This window comes from Heliangelus exortis, chromosome 20, assembly GCF_036169615.1.
Source record: "Heliangelus exortis chromosome 20, bHelExo1.hap1, whole genome shotgun sequence".
NCBI lineage: Eukaryota > Metazoa > Chordata > Aves > Apodiformes > Trochilidae > Heliangelus > Heliangelus exortis.
In genome coordinates, this window is record NC_092441.1 from 5,749,791 (window position 1) to 5,776,533 (window position 26,743).

At 42.1% G+C, this 26,743-nt stretch overlaps 1 protein-coding gene across 5 annotated transcripts in view; it reads right to left on the bottom strand.

Annotated features, from left to right (window-relative positions):
- ABCC3 (ATP binding cassette subfamily C member 3) overlaps positions 1-24,616 on the bottom strand; it is a 46,778-nt gene extending 22,162 nt beyond the window's left edge. For 4 of the 5 annotated variants that reach the window (XM_071764229.1, XM_071764228.1, XM_071764231.1 and 1 more), the window contains exons 1-8: positions 24,493-24,616; positions 10,487-10,663; positions 9,513-9,638; positions 8,521-8,658; positions 6,709-6,834; positions 5,925-5,986; positions 4,710-4,841; positions 603-821 (exon numbers count right to left, since the gene is read on the bottom strand). In XM_071764229.1, the coding sequence (XP_071620330.1) occupies positions 603-821; positions 4,710-4,841; positions 5,925-5,986; positions 6,709-6,834; positions 8,521-8,658; positions 9,513-9,638; positions 10,487-10,663; positions 24,493-24,522 (1,010 nt within the window). In that variant the 5' untranslated portion in view covers positions 24,523-24,616. The remainder of the gene's footprint in view (positions 1-602; positions 822-4,709; positions 4,842-5,924; positions 5,987-6,708; positions 6,835-8,520; positions 8,659-9,512; positions 9,639-10,486; positions 10,664-24,492) is intronic. The other variant, XM_071764230.1, reaches the window with a different exon arrangement.
- Positions 24,617-26,743: the final 2,127 nt, after the last annotated feature.

Here is a 26,743-nt window from a genome sequence, read left to right on the forward strand (position 1 = left end):
ATTTAGACTTGAGAAGAAATTCCCAATCACATGCCTTGAGATATCACTGACAACATACCCAGGAATTTATGCAAATCTGAGAAATTCCCAGAATAGATTATACTTAATGTGTTCTGAGAAGGAAGCCAGCTGCCTCCACTTCACCAGGGACTCTGGAAGAAGACAGACTGCAAGCTATTAAATGTCACCATACTGTGTCGGACTCTTTTTAGCAAATTTTTGGGTATGTCACAAACCACCCCCAGAACAACATGATCTCAGAACACAGCTCCACACTGATGTTATTTTGAGAGACACTGATTTAGGAGCAGGGCCCTTTCTTCTCCCTTTCTCCACATTCACTTGTGGCCTCCACCCAAACTCCATTCCTCTCTCACACACCAAGAGGACTATGTGCTTTTCCACTGATTTGGAAAGAAAAGATAATTGGTTGATAGAAACGTTGGTATTTTCACTTTTCCTTCTTCTTACTTAGTAATTATTTGGTGAAATTCTCACTTTAAGAACAATACTAACAGAGAAAAAGATGTGGGGCTCATGCAAATTCCTTCATGGATCAGGCTCAGCAGAAGCTACAGAAGCTACTCACACAGCAAACCAACCTTAAGAGCTGAGGGTTGACAAAAGAAAGTAGGTCTTGTATCAGCTTGAAGAAGGAGCCAATTAAGAAATATGGCCCAAATGTCCTTATCATGGCTTTGAGAAAGGAAGGCTTTCTATTGTGCTGTTTGTCTCTGATAAGAACTTCTGCTTCTTCTGGACCATCACCAACATGATTGAGCACATAGTTAGATTTCTTCATATATGTCACATCTTCTTTTCTAGGGAATGAAACAAGCAGTTGGAGACAAGTGACAACAAAAAAGTCATTGCCCTATGTGTACAGCACTGCAGTAGCACCTAAAAGTCTGCTCCTTTCCAGATGCTCTCAGTGATAAGTCACTTTTGTGTAATGAGTCTTTTCTTTTTCTGCACTAATTATGAGGTGAACTCCATAGGTCAGAAAATAAGTCACTATGGGATAAGAATGTGGCCCAAAGGAATAGGAGATGATGGCTTGACTTCCTTTAGCAGAGGACAGAATCTCCAATTGCTTGCAAAGGAATCCTCTAGAAGTTGCTACTCACATCCCACAAAAGGAACCCTCACCTACTCCTTCTGAGTCTGGGTGATTTATTCAATTAGTAGTTGTGCTAAACCTTCACCTCGTCTGATCAAAGAAGTAGTCTGAATCCCTCCAGGCAGAGGCACTGAATGTGATGCCAAGCTCGGAGAGGAAGCAGGCACAGCCCTCCCAAAATACAATTTTGCATTCCTGGAAACTTGAAAGAGCACAACCCATAGCATCTCCAAACTGAGACATCTCCCAGATCTGGGCTGCAGCTGTATGAGGCATCTTCCAGGAAAGAAACTTTGGATTTAGGTGCCCACATTTTACTCAGATGACAATTTAAAGCACTTAAACCCTGTCTGGTTGTACTCCTTTCTTAGTTTGTGCCTCTTTTTCTCCAGCTGTAAAATAAACCAATGAAAGCAACCTTTTCTGCAAAGCTCTCTGAGACTGACTGGTGAAAAATGGACCCAACAGGTCCGTGCTGCTCTCCAGGGCTCTACGTGGGTTTTCTAGAAAACCTTCTGGGGTTTAGGTGCCTGACTTCTGTTGCCCACCAATAAAGAGGGGGTGCTGTGGGAAATTACTTCCTCCATGAATTGCTCTCAAAGAGCAGCCTAGCAGGTTTTCTGCCAGCAAATACTGACTTGCTGTTGTGTCTTGGGGGCTGTGGGACCTAGAGAGCAATTTCCTGAAAGTCAGCCAGAAAGGTCAAGTCCAGGTGGAGCAAGGAGAAGGAAATGAGTCTGGGGCACATAAGCCTTATGAGAAGGGACAGATGGAAGAGAGACTGTAAAAATAGCAAAGACTTACAGGAAGGCATTTGAAAAATAACTTGTAAGTGACTACCAAGTGAGGTTGGATTTACAATTCTTCATAAAGAGAGTGCAGATTTTTTGGCTGCAGAGTCACATAATTCCAACAGCCTGCGAGCATTCAAAATGGTCACAGTGGCTAACAGTCCTCAGGTAGAAACTTGTTCACATCCTTTCAAACAAATCTGCAAAGCCCAATTTCTTTGCAATTAAGTTTGAGGGCAGGGGGAGGCCCTAAACCAGAGATGGTTGTTTGGTTTTTTCTCCCCCAGACAAGAACAAACAATGCTGTGTTTGTCCTTTCAGATCAAACCTGGAGAGTTTATGGGCAAAGTCATATTTTTATAGCAACCAGGCTGCTAAATTCATTGAAGGATTTGACAAAACAAGACTACTTGCCCCTGGCTTTTTGTATTAAAACCATTTATTACAGTGAGCTAATAGCAATGCAATAGTTCTCTCGCAGCAAAAAAAAACCCAAAGGAAGAAAATGGGATTCTGGTGTTTGCTTTGGGTAGCAAGGTTAGGTCAGGTTTTCAGCAGGGTGTGGGACTGCCCACACCAAAGTTTTTCAGCAAAGCAAAAACCATAATTCTGTTATTGATAGAAGGGCAGACACTAGATGCTGATTATCTGATGGTGAAACAGAGCTTCCTCAGTGGTGATGACAAGGACCTGAATTTTCAATTTTTCTTCACTAAGCATAAAGTGAAAAGATAACTAAAAATTAAGCAAAATAGCCAGCTCGTTCTCCATCCAGCACAGCTCTAACTTTCTCAGCAGCAACTGCACTTACCAGTAAAGTGACTGAGTAGAGACCTCAGCCACACATGCAAAGAGAGCAAAAGCAAAGGGAAAACAGTCTTTGCGTGCTTTATTATCTATAAGAACAATTTAAATCCTTACTGATCTCTCCTGTAACTCAGTAGCTGCAACTGAATTATTAGCAGTTATTTAACAGCAAGTCACAAGACAGCTGTGAAGCAAGATGTAAAAAATGGTTTTGTTGGTTTAGGAACAAGAAAAATGTGATAATCATTATGACAAAAGGAAGTTTAAAGCTTTAGCTATGCAAGAGTTGCAACTGATTAAGTTTTTTAAAAGAAATGGCTATGTGTACACTGCAAATACAATCAACACATGAAAAATGTTGTGTCACATTGTACATGTCATATGAGTTTGCACAGAGCAGACTTAATGAGTTTAAGAAAAAGAGTATTTACAACAGCACCCAAGCATCTACCACTAACATTCTTTGACATATAATTACTAAGAATACCTAGTTCTAACTGAATAAAGCAAAGCCACAAATCTTTTAGAGTTACGTGAAATCCAGCAATCTGGAGTAATTTGTTTTGGTTTTGCTCTGTTCCCCACCTTTGAATCATTACTATATTTGCCATAAAATCTTACCTGAGCTAAATACAAGCCAGTATTTATGGTTAAAGTCATTGCTAACTGGCCCCAGTTTGAATGAATAATTTCCAAAATGCAATGAATGAATCCCCTGACAAAACTCCAGGCACAGTTTCTGGTTTCTTAGGAAAAGTTTTCCTGGACCCTAGGCACTTCTGCACAACAGTTGTCCTCTTACTATATAAAAGCCTGAGGGATTAAGATTTATGTCTGTGCAAAAAGACCAGAACCCAGACAATGCACACCATAAAAATAGAGACACTAAGAAAAAAAAACAAACCCAAAAAACCTACAAAGTAAAACCACAACACATGTGCACAGGGAGCACTAGTGGACAAGCTGCTGGTGTTAGTGCTGGAAAGCTTTCAAATTTTAGCTGCAAAGTGGAACACTGCACATCATATTTAGCCTCGCCAAGAACCTTACAACCCTCTCCTAATATTATCACATAATAGGGTCTTTCCACTTTGGCAAGGATATGCACAGAAGAGAACATAGGAAAGTCTTCACACAGAGAAGAAATCTCCACAATGAAAGGAAATGGAAGTGCAGGCCTCCTCCTTATTGACATTTTTCCACTGAAACACACTACTATCACATCTATTTGTTTGGAAATATTTTGGACACTAATCAGTGGGAGAAGGAAATACTGCTGCACAACAGATAATATCTTAAGATTAGATTAGGGCAGAACATGCAATAAAAAGGATATCCTCTCCAGCATGGAGGTTACTATATGCAAATTCTTACCCCATCCCATTTCCACCAGAGACCAAGAACTTTCTAGGCAACAGAAGTAGGCTCTCAAAGTGGGATATCTGTTCCTCTCCTGTTTTTCACGTTTTGATTTTCCTATCTTTACTGCTAGGAGCTGTTAAGAGCCTTAAGGCTAAAATAGCAAAAAACTCCTGATGGGGGATGATAAGGAAGCCTGTTTGGCTTAGAAGACTTAGAACTCCTTTTGTGCCTACCAGGTATGCTCCAACATGTCTAGAAGGGATGTAATTATGGGGTTAGACATCTACCAGCTCAGTGATGAAAGCTCTTCATTTCCTACAATCCGAGCAACCCAATCCCTCCTGCTTCCACATCTTCAGCTGTTCTCCACATGGTAAATGGTACTACCAGCCCATGAAGAAGCAGCTTGCTAAAATCTGTGTTGGTGGTACATAAACCCCAGAGATTTCCTGCTTGCCTCTCCCTAGACTCATTAAAAGAAGCAAATTTGACTGTAAATGTGAATGAAGAACAGACAGGCTGAAGAGGCAGGTGCCATTTTTAGTTGGCTGATTTTCAGAGATGAGCAGCTTATTATAGCTGAAATGACTCAGATCAATCTCTGTTTGCAGGCCTGTTTGTATACTTACTGTTTGCACTCTGCTTTTTCTTTGTCCCACTCTCTATTTAGTTGTTGCACAATAATTTTTGAAGTATCCTCTTCATTCAGAGACCACAAATCTTTATCTTCGAGGGGCCTTTTGTACCCAAGAATTGCCAGGCTGCACATACAGAGAAAAACAGTCCAATTGAGTTGGGCTAATAGTACTTAAAGCATTACCAGTAATTCTGGGACTATTAAGCTAACAAAAGCAAGAAGATACATCTCCAAAGAAAGAGTAATAATTATACCTCCATCTCCCTTTGTTCCTTATATTGATGTTTGCAGTTAAGGAAAGGACATGGCGTGGTTTTGATTACATGAATTTTATTGAAATCATCACTTGAGGAAAAAAAAAAAAAAGGGCAATAAAACCCAAGTAGCAGAAGTGTTTGAATGAAACTGGGATGTTAAATTAAAACAGTGAAGCTTTAGAAGTGAAAATAACAAAGTCTACTTGGAATAACTGTCAGAGGTGGCAAAATGCAAAAGTGAAGCTTAAGTTAAAGAGTATCAGATTTCTCTGAAAACTACAATTCCTCATAAGATATCACTCTTTCATGGAAAAGAACTTCACAAGGCTATTGTGAGGATAATAATGTTACAACAGCAGAAGCATGAAGATCTCAACACCCTCAACTACTAGGGAAAAAGAAGGGCCTTAACATGGCCTTTGGCAGCTGTTCCACTTCTTTATCATGGAGTGATAGGACTAATATCAATTTTGCATCTTTAATACACGATTTTTGACAGCAGTTTCAGTTGGTGGTAACCATTTGTATATATGAGCTCATTTCCCTCTTGCACATCCTTATAAAAAAGAATTCAGCCATGAACCTCAAACAGGGCCCACAATGCATCCTCAGGTGGGTGAAAGGTTGCCAAGAATTATCTTGTGGAAAAGCCTTAAATCTTGGTTTAGGTTATACTCCAGCATGGGGGCAAGCACAACCAGGCTGTATATACCCTGTTAGTCGTGACACAGTTGTTGCCACTCTTCAGAGAGGAAGTTTGGTCAGTATGAGAACTCTGAAAGCTGTTTCTAAAAAGGCAAAGTGATGACACCACTGTGGATGAAACAGCATCCAATGTCAGCTACTTACAGAGAAAAAAAAAATCTCTGCATTGCTAACTTGGTACAACACATATCACAAGTAAGTTTTGGGGCTGTCAGCTGTCCAACAGCTTGAGAAGAAAAACTAACCTTGTAAACCACCAAAATGTCAATCTTGACAGGAAGCCTGAAGTCGACTCTGGGCATGGATTCTATAGTAAAATTAAGGGAAGGAAAAAAGCCAAAATAAAGAAAGACATTTACCATTACTTTAACAAGACACTCCATTTTCATCAATTTTGGTGTATTATATGGTACATTACATGTATGTCCCTATGTCATTAAATTGATTTCCTTCATTTCCCAAGTGATGCAGACCTCTCTTTATCTTTAAAAACTGCTTGATATCCTGCCTTTAAATCACACTTACATAAAGTGAAATGTCATTCTACAGTTTCTGAAATGTTCATTTTAGGAAATGAACTCAAATTCTCTTTCAGCTTGATTTAAACATAAATCAAATTATAGAGACTGCTTTATGAATTGGAGAAGAAATTCAACTTGTGACACCACTAATAACTTCTATTATTAATACTTTTCCATATCTACTCCCAACACATATAGAACTCATTTATTAAGACAATTCTTATAGACTTCAGCTAACTTGAAATGAATTGTTAAGCAAGTAGACCACCATCTTCACAAAAACCACTCTTGATTAATACTACACTTCAGTGTTCATAAATGTAATTTAAAGAGCTCTGAAGCAGCAAGCAGGAGAGCTGCTATCACTACATAGCTTCCAGTCTTTACTGATGGCCCATGGAATGGAGAAAGGCTTCAAACCCAAATATTTCTCTCAATTCCCAATGTTCTGTAAGGGGGTCACGATATAATCTGTAAAATGCAAATAAAGCAAAGTAAAAATACTTACAGGATTTGTATTAACAGGGGAAAAAAATGGAGGCTTTTCTTTAAAACATGAAAGGATCAACTCAATGATTATTAAAGCAAAGTAGATGTAAAATGTGGTAAACCTGAACCTTTCATTTACATGGCCCTAGAGGGAAAGAGAAAGAGAGTAAATGATTGTTTTTATTGTACTTCCCAGCCCCTCAACACACAAACACGTGCCCTCACTCACTTTTTCACAGCTTATTTTGGCAATTCCTTTCTTCCTCTACAGCTGAACACTGCAAAGTAGTTGCTAGCAGGAATTAGACACACACTTTGTAAAGTGCCTAAGAAACATGCTTATCTCCAAGCTTTTCATTAAATTATGTCAAGTTCAAAGTGCTTATATATCTTCACTGCATGCAGACACCCTCTGGAATCAGAGCTACATGACATCCTTTGAAATCACCTCCAGGGGTTCTTGCAAATCTTAAGCATTGGAATTGTCAACCCAGATCAGAGAACATCCATTTACTTTAGTACCTTGTCACTGTCAAGCAGTCAGAGTTAAATACTTTTAGAAGAAGCTGCAAAAACCCCCCACTGTATTGCATAATAACAGTTCCATCTGCTCTGGAGATATTTCCTTTCTTACTCATATGAATCTCCAGTTGACTTCACACTTCTTGCTGTGAGGGTATGTCCCTTACACAGCTCTTTCATACCCTAATGTAGCTGTGAATGCCCTCATTTTTCCCTAAAAATGCCTAAAACTTAAGTGCAAGAGAAAGAATATTTGGTCCTCTGCAGCTGCAGCAATAGGAGAAATACCATCCATCCCTGTTCTAAGGCTCTGCACCCATAATTTTAAATTAATTCAGGTCAAACATTGATATTCCAATATTTGCACTTATTCACCATTAATATAGTTTGAAAATTGACTTTAAGTGGTGTCTGAAAGGGTCTCACCAGGACTGCAGCTATTTTTTGAAGAAGCATAAGTTGTCATTTAAGGTTTGATTCAATCTCTGCTGGAGTACTAACAACAGCCTGGTTAACATAGCAAAATCCTTGCTAAAAGGATAATACAATGCTGGTAATTGTTACAAAAAAGTAAGTACAAAAAAGAAAACCACCAAACAGACTTCACTGAGAAGTAATCACCTTAATGGTTTTCAAATACTTTCACTACCTAGCCTTTGATGATCTAATCACTGAAGCAATCTCCTTTGCCCTACTTAGTGATTTTTGTTTCTGTGAAAAACATAACTTTCTTACTGTGGGAGAACCTGCTATGTTTTCAAACAAGAACCATAAAAGCCCAGGTTTCTTTCCTCTCCCTTCAAACTTTCTGTTCCCTATTTACAGCCACAGCTGGAGTCAAAATGAGGTCCTCAGTACACCAAGTACTGACAAAAGCAAGCCTATGGAGCTGGATAATGTGGCCAAGATGCCTAAGCAAAAAGAAGAACATCACATATTAAAATGTGTCATCTCTGATTACCACCCATCCCTGTTTAAGCGTGGCAGGGGAAGGGGCTGCAAAAGGAAAACAGGAAGGAAGAAAAAGTCTGCACTAATGTATGTACAGGGTTGGTACAGCCCTCACATGTCTGTGAGGTTTCCAGTTCTGCCTTGGGCTAAGCAAAATCTGCTTTTTGACATTGCATGAGAAACCCCAGTTCCATTCAAGTTACACAAGTCTGAGTCAAGGCAACAGAGCCAAACTTCTCTCCCTTTCTGGCAGAAGCCGGGCTCAGATCTGCCTCCAAATTGGGTGATTCATTCCCTTCACCCACATGTTAATGCTATATTTCCTGCTCTCCAAGTGGGAACAAGGATGGCACGTTACCTGTGCTGTTGTAGTCATGATCTTAGACCGGAAAGGCCCCACGGCACAGAGCACAGACAAAAACCAGAAGATAATGAGCACTCCAGAGGACTGAACTCCTCTCAGCCTTTCGTACTGGATAAGCAGTGTAGCTAACAGCTGTAAAAGTAAACACACATAAGCACAATCCCATCCCCCTGCTCCCCTTATTCCCACTCTTTTTTTTTTTTTTTTTTACAGTCATCATTGACAACAGGACCTCTTTGAAATCAGGCCCCATCAGAACTTCACAAAAACCAGTGGCAAAACCTCCTCTATCTAAGGAAAGCAGAAAATAACTTTATGCAATACTTTGGGGTTTTTCTGTTTTCAGAGACTTAGCTCCAAAATTAAATTTTTCAACCAGACTTTGTACCTTAGGCTAGGCATAATTAAATATTAGCTGCAAACATTTTAAACAAATGTAAGCTGTCATTTCTCCAGTCCAGATGGACAATCATGACTTATCTAGAAAACAAGGTCTAAAAAAAAACCCATCCAAAGGAATTAAAAACTTAATGGGCAAATTTTACTCCATTTTTCATACAACAGCCCCAAGCCTGCTTGTCATCCTCAGCAAAGCAAATCTGGCTTATGTATAACTGAGGAACAACCACCAAATAAGAGACAGTTTTGCAGTGCAGTACTGAACAATGCCTATCATATCTGTCATATCTCCCTGTTCAGGCAATGTCATATCCAAATTCTCTCCACACCTGCCTGACAAGCCTGGAAAAATAGATGAGAGTAAGGTTGGAGGCAGAATAATCTCTCCATCATAAAGATTTCAATTTAAATAGCTGAATCTACATAAGAGAGATCTGTAACTGCAGCCTTTTTGGTAAGCAAAATTGGCTTCAGTACTACAAGAAACCAGTAATTCAGTGAAGAGTACAGGGTGAGACAAAAAAAAAAATGCAAAGGAACACTTTCCCTCCTTGATCTGGTCACAATAAACAAAAAGAGCCACAAACCACAGTGATGCCAACCACCAGAGGAGTTACAAAATAGACGGGTGGAGGTGTTCGGTCCTGCAGGAGCTCGTGGAAAGAGTAGAAGAGATCTGCCCAGCTCACACACCACAGCAGGGCACCCAACAGCTGCAAGCAGACAAACAGAAACAGCATTTGGTCAACTCCTCTCCAGGGGCAGTCAGAGGGTTAGCAAAACCATCATGATTCACAGATTCCCAGCAAGACTGAGCTGTGTAAACAGCACAACATGATCATCTGCAGGCAGGCTAACAGAGCTGTCCCCCTGCACCCAAACCAAGGACCTGGGCTCAACTGCTTTGTGAGACATCTGCAAACTCAACCAGTAGAAAGACCAAGGTAGTCACCTCTTCCCCATACTGTTCAGTTTTGACTGGAAACAGAGGCAGCATCCACATTAAAGGCAGACATGCTCTGAAGCAGAAGTCTGGAATTTTTCTCCAGGAGTAATCCCAGTTCACTCATGGTGTAGGGAAGGTGCCTTTCTTGCTTTCCTTGGACCTAGAAATTTATAAACCAGAGGTGCTCTTGACACCAGCCATCCCTGAAGCACACAGCTTTTGGGTTGGGTAGACTGGCTTGAAAAAACACCTTCTTATGCTCCCTTTCACAGTGAGGTGGAATTCCCACTAGACCTACCTTGAGGTTTTTGTTTTGTAGCTTTCAGTCATTTAAAGCTTAAGTAAGGGTGAAGCAGCACAGTTTTGGCTCAATAAAGGAGTGAACTCTCTTTTACAGAGAACCATCTCTTCTCTCTACCCAGAACATTGAGCTCAGAGGATGGATGTCCTTACAGATGAGCTGTCCTTTGGTATCCTTCTTCAGAAATCTGTATGTACACTGTTGTTTCCCACAAGCTAATTCTTTAATCAGAGGGAATTTGGTTTAAACCCTATTGCAGTACTTTCTTAGATACTGAACTAATGCTACCAATCTCAAAACTGCAGAGCTCTTACCGTCTTGAACCTGCTCAACACGGAGAGCACAATGTACCCTCTTTTGTTGTGCTTGAGGTAGAGGAGATAAAAAGGTAATGCACTCCATAAATAAATGCCAGGGATCCATGCCAGTATGGTATTCTGGAAACATGGTGTCAGGTCTGGATTATCCGTATGTATTGAAAGATTTGAATCCTGAAAGAAAAAAAAAAAAAAAAAAAAAAAAAAAAGACACATTTATTAACAGAGGCAGAAGATCTGCCAATTGGAACATCTGCTTGAAGAAGTCAGCATCCAAATTCTGCTGGAGTTAGCAAATGTAAAAGCTCTCTAAAAATATCTATTTCAACTACCTGTGGTTCAGCTGCTATAGTAAAAGTGCTAAGCACAGTTCTAAATCCTGGGAAAAATCTAGAAAGACAGACTTCTGCTCTCCTGTACCTCAGAGCTGGAAATGTATTTTGCTGCAAGCAAACCCCCTGTGTTTCTGTGTTCAGTTACAGGTGCTGATACCATGGTATTTCTCAGGCATTCCCAGCCTGCAGTGTAACTGCTAAACAAACCTCTTGAGGCAAAATCCTTGACTTAAGAACTCATCCAGCAAGAATGTACAGCACTGGAGATTCAGATCAATTGTATGCTGACCTTGGAAAACCCCCTCCATTTATGACTAAAATTTTATTCCTCTTGCTCATATGTCTTGGACTATAATTACTTCCCTATTTGAAACAAAAGTGAAAGGAATGCATTGTACATTCAGGTAGGAATATAGATTTTTTTGCAAACATGGCAAGCAACGCTTTCCATCTGTGACCTTGGACACCACAATTCAGATAAGCAGCTTCTACCTAAGGATTTGAAAGTGCCATGTGCATACACACAGTTACACGAGTTCAAACTAAAATAGAAATTTCAATACAGTTGAGGAACTTGGTTTTAATCAAACCTCCTAGAAATTCACAACTTGCATTTCACCATCTGATGTGTCATCTTAAATGTGGTAGATAAATAGTTCCTTGCAGGAAATGGAAAATTACTTTGTTGTATTATCATTAATGAGCAGATGATAAAACTGAGATAACTGTGGCTCAGATATGCCTTATCTCTCCACTAGAACAATTTACTTGTACCTAATTATTTTTGGATATGAGCTCTCAGGAGAAGCACGTTTCAGCTAAGGCGAGCCACTTCTTTCCACCTCTTGGAAATGAGTGACTGACCAGTCTGAGTAGGAACTCTTCCAAAGTATTTCCAGCCCTGCTTTTGTTTACCAACAAAAGAGATGGAATGCTGAAAGCACCAGTTGATTTCAGGAGAACTGAAGAACCACAGTCCTCTGACAATCTTTCCATCCTGGTGATGATCTGTCAGAAGGAACATGACAGCATCATTCTACCTCCACATGAAAGAGCTCCTAAGTATACTGAAACCACAAAGCCTTGGCAGGCTGCAGGGTGGCTTGGCTGAAATTGTGCCACGTTTGTCAATCAGCTGGGGCACAAATGAAACCCCTGGCAGTGGGGACGGGTGGCACAAATCCATTTGCAGTGCATCTAAACTGCACCTTTCATGCCGCCCAGTTAGTGCCTCTCCAGCTGAGAAGTGGCTCTTTAGGAGGCACAAAAGCACCAGCATGGGCCAGGAGAATAAAAACATTCCATTTACCTAAGCAGGTTTGTCCAGACCCATGGGAAACTTCAGCCACAAATCAACAACACGGGGGCAATTACACTGCAATTAAAACGTAGGATCAAAAGCAAACAAAACTCCATCCTCACATTCAAATTATTTCTGTATTTTCCTCCAGTGAGCAGGTCTCTGGCACCAGAAAGGAAGCTAATGTTTAAAGAGCACCCATTTTTGGCTCAACATCAAAACATTCCAGCATCTCTAACAAGGGAAGCTCTCCTGGAAGGTGCCCTGCCTGGGGCAGGAGATGCCCTCTTGAAGTTTGAAGCTGAATTGCCCTTTAGTCTCTAAGCAAGAGCTTATCTACTATAATTTATTCAACAAAATACTGATTTCCTCTTTAAATTACATATGATTTAGCAATGTCTTGAGCATATTTGCAATTGTGTTCCTTATGCCTGCTGGAAAATATCTTGGAAAAGGCAAGCTGGGGAAGAACAGCAGTAACAAGACAGAATAAAACAAAGATTGTCTTTAGGGGAAAAGTTATTGAGGGGGGAGAACCACTCTTAATTTAAACCTTTCCTATAAAACCAGAATGTCCAGAAATTACTTTCTGTCTGACAGAAACCTAGAAACTGCCCCAGATGTCCATTAACTTTGGACTGAACACAAGCTGACTATTGTATCCAAGACACAGACTGTATGGCTGCCAAGCCATTTAAAGGTTTTCATTAACTCTTATTTAAACAAGGCTAAGGACTTGCGTTTCTGAGCATATAAATACAGCTGGCCAGAAAACAAAAATGCTGTCCTAAAAAAACATGTAAGATTTGGAGATTTGGTTGAATTATTCCCGAGAATAAAAGTGGAACTTTTCCAAAATTATGTGAAAGTACAAGCAGCACCCACAGGATGACCAAGAGCCTACTACTTCCACAGCATGTGGAAAATGGGGATGTGGGCTGAAGGAGAAGCCTATTTGCAAGATGATAGATCAGGCAACTGGCTCATGTTTTCCCAGGTCCAATTCCATCCTTGACCGGATAAACAAGCTTTCCTGGAAAATATCTGTTTCTGTAAAAAGTTTTCCTTACAACAATTTGGTGTTTTCTGAGAGTTTTCCATCCTTGAATACAATGAGAGGGGTTCCTGTTTGAAGACACAGTACCTAAAACATTCAAGTAGTGGAATTCCATGAAGACTGGGCCACAGTGGACTAACACTGCTGTGCCATGTGCAGGGATTCTGCTGTACATTATGACTTTTATATCTGGGATTCTGAAAGTTGCATTTCTTACGAAGCTGGGGCTGTTCAGAGAGTTGGAAGTTCCACTTCATGGCTTCAAAAATCCCTACACTGACAGCATTTAACCCAACATCTGCTCCAACCCTAAACAACTTGTTTTGAGTCACAAGATGACACAAAGTTCCAATACAATCTATCCTGGCCAAGCCAAGACTGTTAAATATTGCTAAATACCCTTCAATTCAGCAGTAAAGTTATGGAACCCCACCCTTGAGAGCAAACACAAGAAGCAACGGCTGGAGGGACACATCAGCTCTTTGACTCCTCCTTTAAGGCTTCTGCCTCAACCTGGTTTTGCCTTTTTATATTCCAAACCTTCTCCTGGTAAGCAGAGCAAGTGTAAATGCTTCTTGCATTCCACTCTGACTCTGGATGCAAACACCCACCTTGGGCTGCCTGGGTTTGAGGGTTTTCTTTGGCCTTTGGCCTTTGGAAGAGGTTTAACATGCAGATATTCTTTGGCTCCCATCTCTGTGCTGTCCTGAGGGCTGCTCAGCTTCCTCTGTGCATCACAGCCCTGTCTCAGGGTCCCTTCCAACAAAAACCCCACTGCAAACACTCTGCAGGCAACTCTGTGACCCATCAGGAGGCATCTCAGAAGGGGAAACACTGAGCAGCACGTGTTGGGCAACACCATTTTCTCTAAGAAATTCATCCCAGGGACTTTGTTACAGGCACCTGACACTGAGACAGACTCAAGTCTTGCTGTCAGTAACTTCTCACCTCTTCCTAACCCAACCTCCCACTGTGCTCCACGGCTGCTCCAGATTGCCGAGAGCTCTGTGACAGCTCTGTTAGCAACAGCACTGCCTTGGATGCAGGATCAGTGGTCAGGTTGAAGGCTCTGCTGGTGAGATAGAGCACTGCAGAAACACCAACCTGCTGTCCCAGCCCCCTAGACAAACAATGTACTTAATCCTGTAATAATGCTGAAAAGCAATGTGAGCATCCATGGGAAAAGAGATTAGGGATGCTTGTTAGAGCTTTACAGCAGACAAAGGGTCCCCTGCAGTCTAAAAATTCCAAATTAGTGGGGTTTTCTGTTGATCAATTAAGACTATTTGTGACATTGCCCACTGCAGCAGCTTTCCAACATACCCATCACTGCAGTCACAGTCCTTGGGTAAACACAAGCCTTGTAGTAAGGGCCACCTGTTCAGCAAGACTTACATTTAGATGAGCAGTTTTTAATCCATGATCTTCATTTAAAGCAAGGTATTCAACAAGGGAAGCTCTGAGCAACTTTAAATTAGCTCTAATACTCAGTACTTTCCCCTCCTGAAAAGAACACTGCTATTGGAAAGGTCACCCCCAAAACTGGCCATGCACTTTAAGGAAACAAAAGTTCAATGTAACATAATCTGGGCTTCTTGCACATCATCCCTTACAGCTTTTAAAGAAAAAGGGGAACAAATAGAAAGCATACAGTTAGGCTGAGAAACAGGAATGGGGAACTTCCTGGCTATCCCTTTCCCAAGCCCCAAGGGTGATGTTGAGTGAGGCTGCTGAGAAAGACCCATTGGGTTTCTGGTCTTTGGGTTTAAGTCTAACCCCACTCCACTACAGACGTTTAAAACACAAGTGCCTCAGCCTGGCTTTACCCAGCACACAGCTGATGCTGCAGTAATGCTCCTCCAGCAGCCAGCAACAGAAAGCTTCCAAACCCTAGGAAAAGACTAACAATCTCTTTTGAGGTCTCCAGCAGTTATCTTCATTAAATGGATAAATTACTACATGTTTGTATAGTGCAAAGAGAATCCGGAAAAGCACGGGAGACACAAATCCATTCTTTATCTGCTGGGAAGGTGAAGGCCATTGTGCTGACATCATTCACACTCTCCCCAAGGTTAATACATGCCACATCACTGACTCTGTCACTTATCACTAGTTGGGCTGTTATTTATGGTTAAAAATTAAATTGGAAAGCTGACTGGGAAGGTACAGGGAGAGTAAAAGAGAGGGGAGTAACTGAAAGTGACAATGCTTCCCTGTAGTAAATAAACATGGAAATGGCATCTCTGGGAGAAGAAATAGTGAGAACTTAAATGTGGAGGCGAATCATCCTACTCTGCTTTTGCCCATAAATCTGGTAGATATCCTGCCACTGAGTTGCACTTGCACAGCCTGCCAGAAAAAAAAAAAAAAAAAAAAAAAAGAAAAAAGAAAAAAAGAAAAAGGAAAAAAAGGAAAAAAGAAAAAGAGGGAAAGAAAATGAAAGAAAAAAAAAGATGGTTTTCTCATAGCTCTACCACACTGTTTCCTCTCAGGAATGAGGAGAGCTCTGCAACCACAACACCAAAAAACTGTCAGTCTGAGCTACAGCAGAGGCTTCATCACCTCCTCCTCTCCATGTCCCATCTCTACCTGTTCTCCTTCTCCTCTTCTTAGTCCTTGTGAGCAAACTCTTTGTGGCAAACTCTGGTCATCATCTTAGAGCCCAAATGCAAACAACCTCCAAGCCTTTGGAATGCTGCCAGTTTCAGATGGACTTTTCAGAGCGAAATCATTTGCTTATATTTCCAAAGGAACAATTTCACCTTTATGCACAGAAGGAGTAAAATGCTTCATTAATCCACAGTGACTGCTGCACAACTCATTTCCTTCACACGATTACATGAACAACATTTTTTTTATTTACCACCACCACTCTCTTAAGGCAGGGCAGAGGACAATGCCATTCTCCACTGCAACACTGCTTGGAAAAAAAAGGTGAGGTTGAGAGGAGGTATACATTTATTGTACTCCATAAAACACACAGTTAATAACCAGAAATAGGATTTTTCTGTTTACAAAGCACACTGCAACAGCTATCTGCATTACCGAAGGGCACCATGTAGGACAATGAACTTTCTTTTCCAGTAGTAAAATGATCTTTAGTGGCTTATTAATGGATTAAATAGACCTGGCACAAATTCATAGCCTGTATGAGCTCATTTATGGTCATGGAATAACTACTCACAGGTTTCTGCTTGAATTTGAGGTTTCATCATGCAAATGGTAGGAACCATAGCACCTGAGAACTGCAGATCAAACATCCAAAAATCAATGTACTGCCTTAGTGACAGGTGTTAAACATGACAGTAAGTTTCTCTTTCTTTTCCTTTCATTTTTTTTGAGTTTCAGGACTAGAAGTTCAGAGCTTCTCTAACATCATGAGCAAAAAGGAGGCAGAATGCAAAAACAGCTGGTTCATATTCTAGCAGAGGCAAATAACCCGGGGAAACAGAGCTTCCCAAAAAGCATCCTCAGCTTAAGAGACAGTAAAGCTGATCACAGGCAATATCTCTATCTAAGACAGCATACATCTAAAGAAAAATAAAATCCCTCTACTTCAACTGTTTCAGTAGCTGTAAATCTTGTTGCTTGGACAGAGGGACGTTCACTGACTTGCAGAGGGGAAGGCAAAATGCAACCACAGGGGTATAAAAGCTCACGAATCAAACTCAGGACTGAGAGAAAAATGAAATAGGATCAGCAGAATGAAGTCCCCAACTGTCTTTTTAAACTGATCTAAGCTATACACTGTTGTAGGGAAAACATTCTGTTAATTGCATCATCAAAGGACCTTCCCCTGGCTGTGTGCAAATAAAGGATTGGGTTGCTGAGCTTCACACCAAAGCTGTGATGGGTAGGGGGGGAATACCCTTCATTTGAGGCATCCCATCTCCTTTCAGATGAAAGGAATTGAGTTAATTCAAGGACAATAATGAATGTCACTTCATTAAGAAGAGGCAGAAACACCTGAAACATCTGCAGATGAGACAGTCTCTGCTTTATTTTCTTCCCTTCCCACCCCGATTCCTTCATTTTAAGCTGGCCCATCTACTTGGGCTGATGTACAATAATAAAAAGAGATTGTAAAAAACCATAAAACTGTCATCAGTGCTGCTCTGACACTGCCAGCCAAATGGGAGCTGGAACTGACAAACTGACTGCAGCAATAATGAGATTTTAGTGTCTGGTCAAGGTTCTTTACTGTGACAGTAGTGTGGGAGTTTGGAGGGGCAGGACACAAAGGGACCTCACCATCCATCTCAGGTACCCAAGGTTGGTCCCACTTCAGCTGCAGGGACACTCATTAGGGGAGCAGCAAGAAGTCAAATGCAGCAGCAGCAGCCTTGAGGGCAAGGACAGACTCTGGGTGCTAATGAGCTTTAATGCCAAGAATTAACCTGGTTTATCACTGACAGAACTGACCTAAACTCACCTAACACAGATGAGCATTACACTTCACCCATGCTCTTGGATTCCATTTGCACAAACCATACTCCTCTCAATCCACAGACCTAATCATTTCAGTCATTTTTATTCAGAAAAAGAGTGAAATACACTACCTAAACCATGGCAGTAGAAGCCAAAAGAGCTCAGAAAGCACCCATACAGGTAGCATCAGTGGGTAACATTTGCCTCCCCCCCATCCTCTCAGCTATTTTCTCTTCCCAGCTTCTTAAAGTGAAGGTGGACCTTTAGTTTTGTGAAGCAAAAAAAAAAAAAAATCAGAGATGAAGAAAACATGGGATTAGGTAGGTATGGGAAAGGAGCATGTTCATCAGAGAAATCAAAGCAAAGGCAGAACTGTCCTGGTACATTGTTCTACCCCAAAACAGTTGTATGAACAGCTTCTCTCCAATATCAGCAAAGTGATATAAACATAAAGCTCAAGATTTTATTTTTTACATCCAGGAGATAATGAGGAAAAAAAAAAAGCATAAAGCTTTTAATGCTTTTTTTGTTTTACTTTGCCTGCTCACATCTTCCCTTAATGTAACAAAAAGATGGTACCCAGAACAGGGAGGGGTTTTCCCTTTTACTTTTCATGTTTCCAAATCTACATAGTAACAAAGGGAAATGAAAAGAATTGCATGTCTAAGAGAAGAGAAACTCTACATTACAAGTCACTCAACTAGAGTAGAGAGATGCCAAAGGAAGAAATAAGAAGTATTCTTTCTTTTAATCAAATGTATTTCTGTACTCTCTGAAAGTTTGGGAAAGAAAAAAAAAATAAATTATTACTCCTGAACCGAAATTACTTTGACATTTGAAACAACTCCTCTGAAATAGTTTTTCTTCTCCTCCCCCTTCATTTCTCATCCTGTTCTAATTAAAAGCTTTATGAGACCAGCACGTGACATTACTGTAAATGATCTTTTATTACATTGACTTCACCTCTCGTGCTGCTGTGAGATTAGCAGAGGGACAAGGTGCCAACTCACACAGCCCCAGCACGGGGACAAAGCTGTTGGCTGAACAAAAACCTGGAAGGTCTCTGGCTGCTCCTCACTCTGCTCCCCTCCAGCTCAGCCAAATAATGTGTGACTGGATAATGGCCCATCATATTCACATCAGTATCAGGAGACAAATGAAGCATTAGCTTACTGGAAAAATCTAAGATCCCATTTAATAGGCTACTCAAAGGAATTTTTTTAAAATTAAATTTTAAACAGGAATAGTCTCTTCATTTTAATACATTACAAATTTACACATACAGAAAGGAAAGGATTATAACTCCAGCAGCACAGCAATTTGCCTACCAGGTAGGTAAGGTTCATCTCAAAATGCTTTATATGATTAACTGCAGCAATTAAATAAGCTCCATTCTAAAGGAGCTCCTCATGCGACTCAGATTTTGTTTCAGATATTATTTCTTTTCAAAAGGCAAAATTTATAGAACAGTACATCTACCAACTATGTCACCTAAGCTAAAATGGTCCTGTGACCAGAAGAAACAGTTGCATTGAAAGATGAATATGTAGAACCTTGAGTTTTGCTACAGAGAAAAAGTCTCCCTGGGGCTTTAATCCTTTGTTAAAGCAAGGGGGGACCTTGCCTCTCTGCCATCTGCCCCATCTCACAGCATCCTCAACTTTTAGTATCCCACCCCAAGGAAGAACCTCAGGGAAGGACAAGCACACAGAAGCCTCCAGATCTCCCACAAGCCACGGTGTACCTGAGAAAAAAAAAAAAATGCTTCTCCCTTGGGCATTTTTTTTTTTTAAATCTTGGTTCCTCCAGTTCTAGAACTGCAATTGGGAATTCCAGACTGGATTTAACCATGCTGGTCAGATGCTGGTGGTATCACTCTCCTGACCAGTCAAGTGTGCTGGTTTGAAGGAAATGGAAATGACTTCTTTCCTTAAAAAACATGATCACATTGACATATTCTACTGAAATGAATGTCATTTTCATGAGCTTCATTAATGGACACTGTCACTGAAGGACTCCATAAATCCTTTATGAAATCCATATTGGCAGCTCCCACTGGTATTAAGGTTTGCTCAAAACCCTTAAATGCAGACTTTGTCTCTCCCAGACAAATTCAAACACAGCCTATTATGCCATTTACACACAGATAAATGATAATTGGTCCTTGATAATACTCTAAATCTAATGTTAAATATTTATACTGCTCTTGACACTGAGAATCCGAGACCCAGATCCTTCAGCAATAGCTTCCATTCAACTCAATTAAAGAATCTTAAAATCTTGGAGGATTTAAGCTTGACTACTTAATTGCTTTAAGTTCAGGACATTACCAGCAATGGCCCTTTGAGAGGACATAAACTCATAGAGCTGATGTCTGAAGAGATCATTAAAGTTACCTGGTTTGATCTCCTGCCTAACAAGAGTAAGAACAGAGACCTGACAAGATCATTTGTGAAGAGATTTACAGAAGTGGGATGCAGTTACCTGAAGTTGGCTGCACTTAGCCAAGATTATATGGAAACCTGTATTATGTCTAAGTATCTATAAAAACTGAACATTCTGTGTTTATCACAGTGTGGCAGAAGGGGAAGCTAACATGTACAACATCCAGTCTGGACCATCCCATCCTACTACAGAATCCCTCTTTTGCAATGACCTGCTACCAACTTTTGCTTCACTCTTCCTCTGCTGGAGCCAGAAAATTGAAAATATAACGAAATAATTGAAATTTGGTATTTTATTATTAATTTAGAGCCAAATCACATCAGTTGTAGGGTTCTTAAACTTGTACATGTGTTATAAAGACTACAATGTTTGTCATCTTCCTCAAAAGAAACATTTCTTCCATACTTCAGCTATCTTAAGTCACCTTGAACCACAAAAAACTTAAGCATGACACATGACAAAGCAAAAGGGGAAGTTATACAGTGGGGATGCACTTGGAGCCAACAGAGCAGGAAGTTAAATTTCCAGAGAGCAGCATGACTTTTAATCCAAATCTACCAATACTTCACAGAATGACTCAAAGCAAAGGAACATCCACAAACCTAAAGGTTAAAGGGGTTCTAAACCTAAAGGTTAAAGGGGTTATTGTAGGAGATTGTCTCATAGACAAGACTGAGGTATTGTTTGCTGTTAAGAGTTGCTGCAACTTCCTGTGGAATTACTCAAGAGCCTCTGAATGAAGTAGCAGCCAGCATTCCACGTGGGATGGGAAAAAAAAAAAAAAGCCATCTCTTAGGATACTAAGAGAGAGGGTAGCCAAGGAGACAGCTCTGTGGGCTAAGCAAGATCAAAAGGAACAAGCCTGGACCTCATCATAACAGACTAGAACTTGTGGTCTCTACTTCAAAGTGCTCTATCACTTGTCCTCCCATTTCCTATTTATGCTGTTGAAAGAAACCAACACCAAAAACACAAACTGCTGCTTAAGTCTGTAGGTTAAGGGGCTTCTATGATCCATCATCCCAGCAGCACCAAGTACTGCAAAGCTCCTAATGCTTTATCCTCACAGCAGCCACAGTGCCATCTCCTACCCAGAGAGTCTGAGCAACTTTACATTGGAACAGAATTTGGTTTTCTAAGCTCAAGGTGTTTAGTCCTAGGCCAAAACACTTTGCAACAAACTCTCCCTGGGAGATCACTTTCTCTTTCTCTCAGAGGAACTGTTCAGGTTTCACTACAGTGGAGGACACAAGCAACAAATTAGTGATAATTCACCAGTATCAACTTCTCAGGGACAGAGATTGTGGGTCACATTAATTGCACACCCATCTAGCACCTTTACTATCACACAATAAACAGGAGGTAATTATGGGCAATAGTAAATAACACACCTAAGGACTGCCTTGTGTGGGTATGCACTATCACATTCACCTCCTTCCCAAAAGGCATTTAGCATGGGAACATTGCTAGGAGATATTAACAATTAATTTTGAATTCTCTACTGAATTAGACAGAGTTCAGATTATGAGACTGCTTAGACTACATTTTGAAAAAATAATGTTCCTGCTGCTCCTTCTTTATATATAAATTACCCTATATTTGTAGTAGCAACTTGCTGATTACATGTTCAACAGCTAAAGCAGTAGCTGGAAGCCAGAAGGCTTTATAGAGTTCTAACGTGATCCACAGTATTTCCTTTAATTTCTTATTTCTAAAAAGAGTTCAACAGGAAATTACTTGTCTCTGCACAAACACAAAAACCCCCAAACCACTGACATTTCCAGTAAAATTCCCCACCCTGCATCAGGGTGAAGAATTGAAACCTTAGTACTTTTGATAAGCCAAAAAACCCCAAGCTAAATCAATCACCTGTTAAGGTTGGTAGATTTCAATGTAAATGTTTTCACAAGCTAATTCTGAATGGTTGTGTTTTGATTCTGACCTCCTTTTAACAGAGAAGTTCTGTAGTTGGTTTAAATTCCAAAACAAAGAACAGTTCAAACTGGAGCAGCATGAGCAGCATGTTTCCTTTCACATTAAACACTTTTAAAACTGACACCAGTATGTCATTCAGCTTCCAAAAATATCTAGAATTTCTTTGACATAATATGGGGGAAGAGTCTAAGTTCATAAGCCATGGAAAACTGAACATTAATGCTGGCTCATGTGTTATCAAGCTCTTGATCTGAACACCACCAGTATGCATGCATGGGCCAGCAGCTGCCTTTCACCTTGTTCTTCCTTCTTCAAGTGCACAGCAGCCCAGGAAACCCCAGCATTGCAGACATATTTCAAGAAGAAGCCTCCACCTGCATTTTCTTAAGGAACAGCATATTTGCACAGCAAATAATTTTGAGGCGATCGTCATCTGCATGGTAATCACTTCAAACCTCTCCTATAAAATCAGTTCACTGCCTACACTCCTGTTAAAAGAGAAAACACCATTGGCTACCAAAAAATAGGGTGTGAGACTCTTGGTCACTGCCTGTCAGACCAGAGTCTGCTGGCCACCAGGTCACATGTTCTGTTTCACACAGTTATTAAGTACAATTTTTAAAACCATTGTGGGGATGGAAGGTTGCTCTGACTATAAACAACTCCAGATAGCTCAGAAGAACAGACCAGGTCTACGTTTATTAAGTAGTTTGCCCATATGCTTAAGGAAGATTGCTCTTCTCTTTTCAATCAGTCTCTTTTTATTCTTTAGCAATATTTTATGTTGAGGCACAAGGATGCAATAATTACACAAAAAGTGTCTGGGGAACCTTGTAACACAACTGACACCTTCCTCACAGACTTGGGTAGAAAACACCCCTTATCCAATACAAACTACCATGTTTCAGATCAACAGCAATTAATCTCATTTCAACTGCTACCTCAAGCAAGGCTGAAAGCTTATTTTTAATTCTTACTTAGATCTCTTCATCATTTATGCTGTAAATAAATGTCTAGTGATTAAAAATCTCTTCCCCGGATTACCTTTATATTACTTCCTGCAAACTTAGTTTTGAAAAGTCATGGAAATATAAAAAACAGGATACACTGCCTGAACATAGCATACACCACACATAGCACCACAAAGGATTCCATGCTTGAGTGTACCAGTACTGCAGGAAGTACTTCATACTTAAACCCATCAAAAGTTTTGGCTACCAAGAGTGGTTCCACTACAGGTCTCCCTTGAGAAGCTAAGACACAGGTCTCAAGGCAGCCTATAAACTAGTGAGCTGTGTTGAGCTGTTTGTGCTTGTTCTTTAAGCATTTCTAGTAGAAATAAGAGGTGAAAATACTTGTTTGAGCAAGGTTATCTGCCAACTGTTGGAGCAGAGAGCCTGCAGAGCACTTGGAAATGAACTCTGTGACTGAACAAGGAAATGTAACTGAGGGGTTTAGCAGCCTAAGTCCTCTGTTAAAAAGTAATGTTCAGACAGGTTTTGAAAGATCATTAGTTATCTGCAGATGGAGCTCAGCATTGTCCTCATAGTCAATCTTGTCTTGTCCTTCAACAGCCTTCTAGCAGTGATTTACCTTCAGATACTCCTTTTCATTGCTGCTTATCTTTGAGAAAGTCCCCCTTGAGCTAAATGAATACAGAAGAATGGCACAGGCAAAAACTGTGATCAGAGGGCAGTCCTGGATTCACCATCACTGCCCAGATACCCCCGGCTTCCCGGGGTCCCTGCCCAGTGTGTGCCTGCACAGCTCAGAGAGGGAAGCAGCAGCCTGGGCACGGTACTGAACAGCACTTACACACTTCACCATCAGAGCACAACATGGCAGCGACTTCCAAACTTTCCTGCTACAAGCAGCCTTTCCAAAGGGCTGACGGCTCCAAACACCAACAGAAGTCACTGCAATCCTCCGAGGCTTGAGCCCACCCTCGGCTGCCACGAACCCATCCCTCTTTAGCAGTGAAAAAGCTCTCAACAAGGGAGCACCTTCCCGCACGCATGAGGCGTCCTGAAAAAGCAGCAGCAACACAAAAACCCTTCCGAAGAAGGCAGTAGTTAGTTCATCGCTAGAAAGTCCAACCACAGCTGTTAGAAGAACTGCAGGGAACACGGCACCTCCTGGAGGGAGGCGGGAGCTGTGGCACTGCCCGGGGTCTTGGGGCCAGGGGAGGTCCTGACACTGGTTAAAAGATGCTGAATCGCGAAGGAGAAAGGTGCCACCGGCCCCCTTCCCGGTCCCGCTCCTCACCCGGCTGCGGGAGGAGTCACAGCCCCGGCCGGCACCGAAGCAGCTCAGCCCCCCGGAGCCGCGGCACCGACCCCTCCCCACCCGACCCTCCGCGGGGCTCAGCGCTTCCTCCTCCGCGCCGGGACGAACCCGGCAGGCGGTTCCGAGAGGCTCGGTCCCCGCTCCCCCGTCCAACTTTCTACTCAGCCGGAGGAAGCCCGCGGGGCAGGGAGGCGGCACCGCCGGCTGCGCTGCTTACCCAGAAGCGGGACCCGCAGAAAACCTCCATGGCCGCGGCGAGAGCACGCAGCCTCCTCCAGGCCCACGCCGGGCACCGGACGGGGATGGGGGGAGAAGCCCGTTCCTTCCCTCCTGGGCGGGCCGGGGGCGGGGAGGAGCGGGTCCGGCGCACCCCGTCCCGCCCTCCCCGCCGGCAGCGGGAGGTGCCAGCGCCGCCGCTCCCTCCGCTCCCCCGCTCGGGCCCGGAGGCTCCGGCCGGGGCAGGGTCGCCTCGGCGAGGGTTGTGCAGGCGGGGAGGGACCCGCTGGGAAGTGCGAGGGCTCCCCTCAGGCTCGGGCAGGGCGATGGTGACGGCTGTGGCAGCCCCTGCGAGGCCGGGCACCCCTGGCTGGTGTCCCAGGGAGCCAGAGGGGCTGGCGCAGAACTCCTCGGGCTCCTGAAGCCACAGAGATGTGGTTTCTTGCTTTTCAGGAATGACCTCCCTGTGGAAGGACCAAGCCCCCGGGAAAACAATTCCCCATGTCAGTGCAGCCTGCTGGGACAACCAGACATGGATGGTCCCCGTGTGGCAAGCGAAGGGCAGGCAGAGGATCAGTCACCCGGAGTGGTGGCACTGAGCTGGGGCACCCGCTGGGTTTGGGGCTGCCCGCATCCTCCCAGACCACTCGGGCAAATGTTAACATCTTGGAGATGCTTCTCCTCTCCCCTTTGGAGAGGTGTGGAGTGCGGTTGCCTCAGCTGGACCTAAGTGAGAGTCACATCTTTTAACCATCCTTCTGCAGCCTCTTCCTTCTGCTGACTTCTGCTGTAGATGGGTAATTAAACCAGCATTGTGGATCTGTTTTCAAAAGCTTTCAGTCAATAAATTTCACACATACGTGTAACTAATAGGTTTGGTAGTGTAGTACCTTGCACACAATTGGGATTTCACCTCATGATGGAGAAGCACTGCTTGCTTTCCTCTTGGGCAGGATTTCGACAGTGCTATTGTCCTTCCAGCACCTGCTGTTTGTCCACCCACTTGCTATAGCACCTGTTTCAGTGACATCACCTCACACAAAGCATCCTCCTGACACAAATCTACCCAAGTATTTTACGAGTTTGTTTCCTTCTTCACTGGAAGGTGAGGAACCGTCAAGCTGAAGGGTGTGGTCAAAAATGCTTACCAGAACAGAAAGAAAGGTGAGAAGCACAGCATTCTGTGCCCCAAAAGTATGTGTTACCTAAAGAAAAAAAAAATATACTGCTGATCTTCTGCGAAGACCATTAAAGACACAAAGGGTGATACCCATTCCTATCAGAGGAAGCTTCATTGCTTCATTGCCATGAGCAATGCTGAGAATTTGCTTTACACAAGGGACACATCTGTTAGGGTAGGATGAGAGGATCTTTCCAAGATAAGGTTCTACAAGATTTGAAATCTCAGATTGATCCAAGCTAATCAGCACAACAATATTACAACCCTCTCAGAGGAGCCCTAGCCCAATGCATGAATGAGAACTTCTAAGGGCATCATGAATTGTCTTTCCAAGTATTACACTGACATTTTGTGCAGTGGAATTGCACCACAATAAAAGCTTCATGAAAAGTCAGTAGTAAGTGGGAGTTACTCTTTTATGGCTCTTTAAACCTTCTCTCCTGCAACAACCTGTGAGAGCAGTTCCTCCAAGAGCAGTGCTGAGAATTTAATGTCTCCTGACACACAAACGTGCATCTGTGTTTCTTGCACCAAGGAGCAGAACTTGGTGCAGTTTGAGAACATGTCCCAAATTAACACCAACTCTGACATTATAAGATGTTGCAGGTACAAAGGCACCTCAGCAAAACCTACCACAGGGTGTGTGTACAAGAGGGGAGAGGTTTGTTTTATCAGTCCCATTGAAGTGCACAAGGTGAATTAATCTCTGATTAAGTTATTGACTTCAGTGGAATTGCTCCACCATATCTGTGGAGGAAGATCCGGTGTTAGGGTATTCCTCTGGGTCTCACAGGACACTAAAGTAGGAGTCCCTAAATGATTTTGCTTCTTGCTTCACATTCCTAATTCATGGTGAGCAGCTTCTGCCTTCAACAACATTCACACCATTGAACAGGGATGGTACTGGTGAGATGGTGCTAACTGGGGTGCAAACTGGGGTGCAAAGCTTGAGGAGAGCCACCAAGCAGCCAGCCCAAACCTCACAGCAGACCCTGATGAGTTTGCTGTGTAATTACTGACTTCCAGGTGCTGTATGGCAAAACAGACTAGCAGAGAGGAAAAAAAAAAATCA